This window comes from Penaeus vannamei, chromosome 25 (assembly GCF_042767895.1).
Source record: "Penaeus vannamei isolate JL-2024 chromosome 25, ASM4276789v1, whole genome shotgun sequence".
NCBI lineage: Eukaryota > Metazoa > Arthropoda > Malacostraca > Decapoda > Penaeidae > Penaeus > Penaeus vannamei.
In genome coordinates, this window is record NC_091573.1 from 15,763,514 (window position 1) to 15,771,013 (window position 7,500).

A 7,500-nucleotide genomic window follows, 5' to 3' on the forward strand; every position below is an offset into this window, starting at 1 on the left:
AATGATGATGATAATGACAATGATAATGATAATAATAATAATATCAATGGTAATAATAATAGTAATAAATAAAATAATGACAATGATTCTGATGATAATGATAATAATAGATATGATGATAATGATAAAAATAACAATAACAATAAGGATAATAAAACAATAATAATGATAATAATTAAAAAACGATCCTATTTGGTACATCCTCAAGTAATTAAGTGAAATATCATCCTGTTGCTCGTGAGGTCCTCCTTCAGCAAGATCTCTTCCTCTACATCCAACCAGCTAAAAAAAAATGGAAATGATTTATGGTAATGATGGTGGTGGTGGTGATGATGATAATGAAAAGGAGAAGGAGGAGGAGGAGAATGATGGTGATGATGATAAGGATAATGATACTGAGGAGGAGGAGAATGATAATGATGATGATGATATGATAAAAATAACAAAAGTAACAGTAACAATAATAACAATAATTTCTATCCTCGAGTCATGCGATTGAGTACCATCCTGTTGCCTTTTTTGCCACTTTATTTGGTTCCCACGAACGGCCTCGTTCTGGCGGTGCCTCGTGGTTGCTGACCTTTCTGTTTCCACGGTGATACTAGTCTTTTTCCCCTTAAAAGGATGTAGCACTTTTTCTTCTTCTTTTTTCTTTTTGATTGTCAATAAACCACAGAACGGACAATATAGTGATAAAAAAAATCCAATCCCGCTTTTTGATGTATTTTATGCGTATGATATTAATTCATAATCTTTAATGTTGATGGATATTAGTGTATTTACTTGTGTCATATTTTATCTATTGGTTCATGTATTCATCTATAAATGTATTTAGTATTATTGTTTATCCTTTTAATGCAAATAACTGTTACTTTTAGAGAATACCCATTATTTCCCAAAATGGGTTATTTGCCCGAATTTTGAGAACAAAGACAAAATACACTTTTAAGTTACTTTTTGTTGTTATCAAAATGTTTCCTTTGCGTTTTATAAAGTTACGAAAAATATCAAAGTATATCTTTCTAGATGATAAAATTCATGTCTCTTGAATGGAATTATGTATAGTTATTGGCCCAAATTGTTATTTTATTTCTTTGTACATGATTAACACACGAATAAAAAAAAATTACTTTGATTACTTTTTTAATTACTTTAGAATTTTATTAATAAAAAGTAACGAACTGATTTTTTAGTAAATATCTCTTTTGACGATGTTATTAACGAAGGAAAACTAGAATTTTGGATTTTATAGATACTATACATATGTGAAAAGTTACTTCCTTAATTGCTTTTTATCAACAATCTCGTAATACGGAAAATTATTTTACATAACACTCAATAAAGCGTAAGATTAAAGAATGAAAAAAAGAGTAGGGTAATCTTGTGTGAGCGATAACCACAAGAGTCAACCCTGACAGTTATAACCCTTAGGTTAAAAGACAAAAGATAATGATAGTGTGCGTCTCTCTTTGTATCTCTCTCTCCCTCTCCCTCTCCCCCCCCCTCTCTCTCTCTTTCTATCGATCTATCTATCTATCTATCTATCTATCTATCTCATTTTCTCCTTCTCCTCCCCCCCCCATCTCTCTCTCTCTCTCTCTCTCTCCTTCTCTCCCCCTCTCTCTCCCTCTCCTTCTCTTTCTCCCTCCCCCCCACCTCTCTCTCTCTCTCTTTCTCTCTCCCGCTCTCTAGCGGGGGCATTATTTTAGCTTTTACTTTAGCAAAGATGGATTGGCGAGCGAAGCGAGAAAAAAAAAAAAAAAAAAAAAAAACAAGTGCTATTCAAGATTTTTCAAGCTATACCCGGACCTATACAGGTGTAACATGATAAATATAAATAAATAAACAAAATTATGGCTTTTAGGGGCAAGGGGCAAGCCAGTCTTTGAGGGGCAAAGACAGTGTTGGAGACGCGTCTTCGGTCGCCGCTTTTGACCGCACTCGACCGCCACCGCCTGGTTTCCCGCGCTTTTTCGGACGCAGCTGAAGGACGACAAAGACATTCGCTCGTTTCGGACGGCGCCCAACGCCCTCCGCGAGCCAGTCCGAAGTGCTCAACTACCGAATGGGGGATGACGTTGTACCCCTAAGGTGACTTATGCCTCGTCTCGCTTCCTCCTTCTTTTTCTTCTTCTCCTTCTCCTTCTTCTCCTTCTCCTTCTCCTTATTCTTCTCCGAACCAGGAGAACGTACCGGCAGACGAGAGACACAGGAGAGCCGAGACGGACAAAACCACATAGTTCCATGTTATGTATCCAATTGTGCGCTACCGACTATTTTCCTGAGAGTTCCGGAATGAGCGCTAGTAATGCCAGTGACACGTTTATTGACCGCGAGTGTCCATCATTGACCCTGAATAAGAAACTGTGACCCGAAGTATTCGTGATCATAAGTGAACGTGACCGTGAGTGTGAAAAACTGAACGCGTAAACATAGGTGAACCGTAATTGACGTGTATTACGGTCAGTATCAGTGTACAGTTGTGTTTTTGTTTCTTTTATTTTATTTATGTATATGTATTAATTTGTTAGACATTAAATATTACTTATTATATGTATGTCGTATAATGAATGGTTTACATTTTGTACCTTCCTATATATATGTATAGATTAATATTCAATATAGTTCATTTCATTATTATTACGATAAGAGTACTAAAAGAAAAATGGAAAGTAAATATACTCGTCTATCAATGAACACTGAAATCCTACATATTTAACATAAACAGTAATATTAATAAAGCTCAGGAGTACTTAATTCCTTGGTGGCAGCTACGAGTCTACATAAGTTACCCCTAAAATCAATCAATTGGGCCTTTAAATCACTACAACAGTCTGAGTGGAACTGTCCTCCCAGTCCCTCCCACCCCCTCCCCCCCACCCGATTGACGCTCCTACTCTCAACATCTTTGTTTTTGTCTGGAATGATAGAATGATAAAAGGCAAGTGACAAAGAGAGAAAAAATGGTAGTGATTAACCGACCGCGAAATCTCTGAATCACTGAGTGGAATTAAGGAAAACGAGAAGAAAATGGTTTCGTAATAAAAACAAAAACAAAAAAAAAAATCGTCTCTTTTTACATATAGAAGTAGCCCAATCTTCCCCCTCTGTCTACCCTCCCTCTCTCTCTCTCTCTTTCCTCCCACTCTCTCTCTCCCCTCCCTCTCACTCTCTCCTCCCCCTCTCTCTACCCTCCCTCTCTCTCTCTCCTCCCCCCTCTCTCTCCCCTCCCTATCTCTCTATCCTCCCTCTCTCTCTCTCTCCCCTCTCTCTGTCTCTCTATCCTCCACCCCCCACCCCCCACCCCGCCGTCTCCCCACCCCCGTCGTCGCCGCTTCGCACAAGACGCCCGGGTATATAAGGAAGGTCTCGCTCGCCAAGTAGACACTCGATCCTCTGCCGCTCCACGACGTTCAGCCAAACACTGAGGATGACGCTTAAGGTTGGGTCCGCAAGGACACGATTTTCAGTTCAGATGTTTACATGCACAAACACACGTTTATAGATAGATGAGTATGTGCGCGTGTGTGGTCTTGGTTTACACGTGGTGGCACCAACAAACTAGCTTGACTTGACCTCAGCAAACCTCCTCCCATTGGTGTAGCTTTAATCAAGCGAAGTCGGTCAGTCCGACATTGCTCTAAGGGCGCCTCTGTGTTTATCCGCTGCTGACCTCCTTTGACCTCCCCTCGGGTCTCCCACAGGTCCTCTTCGTCGCAGCCGCCGTGCTCTGCCTCTCAAGGGCGGCCCCGCAGAGCTACGAAGGCCTGGGCGTCCTGCAGCCCGAGACCCCTCGTGACCTGGGCGCCTACGAGAACGTGGTCGCCGCCACCATCGACGTGCTGCCGGACATCGTCGAGCTCTTCCGCAAGCTCTCCCGGAACCGCGACAGGGCCAACGACCCCGAAGACGCCCAACAGATGTTGCTGGACTTCATGCCCATCACACGCAAGGTCATGGAGGCCACGGAGAAGGCGGGGGGCGCCGGGATCTCGCAGGACACGTACCATCGCCTCAACGCCGCCGAGAAGGTCATGCCGCACATGGTCACCTTCATGGACCGCCTGAGGGAAATGGACCTCGGACTGCCCACGCCCACGACTCAGCCTGAATATGGTCGCGTTCTGTAACTGAAACCTTCTGCTGCCTAGAGAGACGGATTTAGATTTAAGAATTATTGAGATTTAGTTTCAATTCCATTTTTTACAATGGATATTCTTTGCTGTTTTATTTTGCTTCTAAATCTCCCACTGTGTGCAAGGAATGGCCGGGGTGACCATCCACTGGTAGCGCGCAGGTCAGCAAAATTGCAAGACCAGCACCTTAACTATTGCACCAATGAGGTCCAATCTTTATTCAATGCCTAAGTGCAATCTCACCCATGTGCGTGATTCACTTTCAGTCACATCTAACCTCGCATGTGAATAGTAGTTCAAAAGTAAAGTGAAATGTACACTGTATCTGTAAAATATATGTATATATTTATATAAAAATGCCACTTCATCTTCTGCTTCCATCTATGACGTTATACCTTATTTCCCGACCAGGCTACGAACCATGCGTGGCGCAAGAACGACATCAAATCAAGGTACGAAAAAAATGCCATTGATTTATTAAAAAAAAGTTACATCCCTGATTGCATTTTATCAATAATCTCGTTACACGGAAATTATACTACGCAAAACTATCAAATAAAACGTAAGATTAAAGAAGGAAAAAAGTAGAACAATCTTGCGTGAGCGATAACCCTTTCTGACCGTTATACCCCTAGCTAAAAAGGGTAAACTAATAATAGTAATGGTAATGATAATAACGCCTATCAGGATGTCCCAAAAAATATTTACACATAAAAAACAGACAAAATTATAACAGGCTTAAGACACCTTTCGGAAACGTTCTTTTTCTATAACATAAAAACTGGACAGATACACTTGACACAAATCCACAAACACGTTATTTTTTAGAAGAAATAATATATTTAGAAGAAATAATTTACATATGGAGATTAGCTAGAGTTATATTCACTATTAACTTGTCAGAGCGCGGTGTCAAAGGAGGAAGTCAGATTAACAATAATTTGCTTAGGCAGTTACAACCACAATGGCTTCTTTGTGCTTTCGATTCCTGTCAAAATCATTAAGCAATTACTGTCTATTACCAGGATTACTGGCAATCGCCTAATGAGGATATTAGTTATCTAATTACCTAATTGTTTCCAACTATGTTACAGGATTTCATTTTCTGTCAGAGGTCCGTAGGTCAAAGGAGTGTTTTTATGGTACATGTGTGTGTGTGTGTGGGTTGGTGGGTGTCTATACAGATTGCCTAGCATTTTTTTTTTTTTTTCTTGAATAGCGAGCGTCTGATGATAATGAAATGTCGGTGGGAGAAAAAAAACAGCATCAAAATAAGACAAGTGTACCTCCTACCTTTCAAAGATAAGAAATAAAGGAATGTATCAGTTCCAGCCTCACCTGGAGGAAGTACAATTCTGTCTTACTAGAAGTCTTCGAGGAGTTGAGTGAAAACAGACAAAGAATTCTTTTAAAAAGAATTTATTATTTTGGAAATCAAGATAAAAAAAAAAATTACGATAAACAATAGACATGACAGGACGCATGAGAATAAGGTATTTCCGCCAAATTGATTTTATTTTTGTTTTGTGGGCGGGAGAAACGATACCATACAAAATGAATTGCGTTTCTCTCTCTCCCTCTCTTCTCTCTTTCTCTCTCTCTTTCTCTCTTTCTCCTCTCTCTCTCTCTTTCTCTTCTCTCTCTCTCTCTCTCTCCCCACCTCTCTCTCTCTCTCTCTCTCTCTCCTTGTTTCTCTCTCTCTCTCTCTCCTTGTTTCTCTCTCTCTCTCTCTCCTTGTTTCTCTCTCTCTCTCTCTCTCTTTGTTTCTCTCTCTCTCTCTCTCCTTGTTTTTTTTTTCTCTCTCTCTCTCTCTCCTTGTTTCTCTCTCTCTCTCTCCTTGTTTCTCTCTCTCTCTCTCTCTCTCCTTGTTTCTCTCTCTCTCTCTCTTTCCTTGTTTCTATCTCTCTCTCTCTCTCTCTCTCTCTCTCTCTCTCTCTCTCTCTCTCTCTCTCTCTCTCTCTCTCTCTCTCTCTCCTTGTTTCTCTCATCTCTCCTCTCCTCTCTCTCTCTCCTCTCTCTCTTTCTCTTTCTCCCTCTCTCTCTCTCTCTCTCCCACCTCTCTCTCTCTCCTTGTTTCTCTATCTCCTCTTTCTCACTCTCTCTCTCTTTCTCTTTCCCCCCCCCCCCCTCTCTCTCTCTCTCTCTCTCTCTCTCTCTCTCTCTCTCTCTCTCTCTCTCTCTCTCTCTCTCTCTCTTTCTCTCTCTCTCTCTCTCTTTCTGTCTCTCTCTCTCTCAACTTGTTTCTCTCTCTCTCTCCCCTTGTTTCTCTATCTCTCTCTCTCTTCTCTCTCTCTCTCATCTCTCCCACTCTTTTTCTTTCTCCTCTCTCTCTCTCTCTCTCTCTCTCTCTCTTTCTTTCTCTGTCTCTTTCTCGTCTCTCTCTCTCTCTCTCTCTCTCTCTCTCTCTCTCTCTCTCTCTCTCTCTCTCTCTCTCTCTCTCTCTCTCTCTCTCTCTCTCTCTCCGTGTTTCTCTCTCTCTGTCTCTCTCTCTCTCTCCTCTCTCTCTCTCTCTCTCTCTCTCTCTCTCTCTCTCTCTCTTTCTCTGTCACATTTCTCCTCTCTCTCTCTCTCTCTCTTTCCCTCTTCCCCCTCACCTCTCTCTCTCTCTCTCTCTCTCGCTCTCTCTTTCTCTCTCTCTCTTTCTTTCTCTCTTTCTCTCTCTCTCTCTCTTTCTCTCTCTCTCTCTCTCTATCTCTATCTCTCTCTCTCTCTCTCTCTCTCTCTCTCTCTCTCTCTCTCTCTCTCTCTCTCTCTCTCTCTCTCTCTCTCTCTCCCTCCCTCTTCCCCCCTCACCTCTCTCTCTCTCTCTCTCTCTCTCTCTCTCTCTCTCTCTCTCTCTCTCTCTCTCTCTCTCTCTCTCTCTCTCTCTCTCTCTCTTTCTCTCTCTAGCGGGGGCATCATTTCAGCCTTTACTTGGGGAGAGCAAAGGTGGATTGGCGCGTGAAGCGAAAAAAAAAGAAAAAATGTGCTATTCAAGATTTTTTAAGCTATAACCGGACCTATACTGGTGTAATATTTAAAAAAAAAAAAAAGGGATGTGGCTTTTGAAGGTAAGGGGCAATCCTGCTTTTTAGGGGAGCAAAGACAGTCTGGGGGTAATTGCCCTCCCAGTCCCCCCAGTCGCCCCTCCTCCCAATTGACGCTCCTGCTCTAAACATCTGGAATGATGGAATGACACAAAAGGCAAGTGACAAACAGAGAAAAAATGGTAGTGTTTAACCGACCACGAACATCTCTGAATCAGTAAGAGGAATTAAGGAAAACGAGAAGAAAATGGTTAGGTAATAAATAAATTAAAAAACGGCTCTTTTTTACATGTAGAAGTAGCCCTATCTACCCCCTCTGCCTCCCCTCCCTCTCTCTC

The 7,500-nt window shown here is 41.7% G+C and overlaps 1 protein-coding gene across 1 annotated transcript; it reads left to right on the plus strand.

Moving 5' to 3' along the window:
• Positions 1 to 3,389: 3,389 nt before the first annotated feature.
• On the plus strand, positions 3,390 to 4,503 carry LOC113819639 (uncharacterized). The gene is made up of 2 exons (XM_027371847.2): positions 3,390 to 3,442; positions 3,705 to 4,503. The coding sequence occupies exons 1-2, from the start codon at positions 3,431 to 3,433 to the stop codon at positions 4,128 to 4,130; spliced, it is 438 nt and encodes a 145-aa protein (XP_027227648.1). The 5' UTR covers positions 3,390 to 3,430; the 3' UTR covers positions 4,131 to 4,503.
• Positions 4,504 to 7,500: the final 2,997 nt, after the last annotated feature.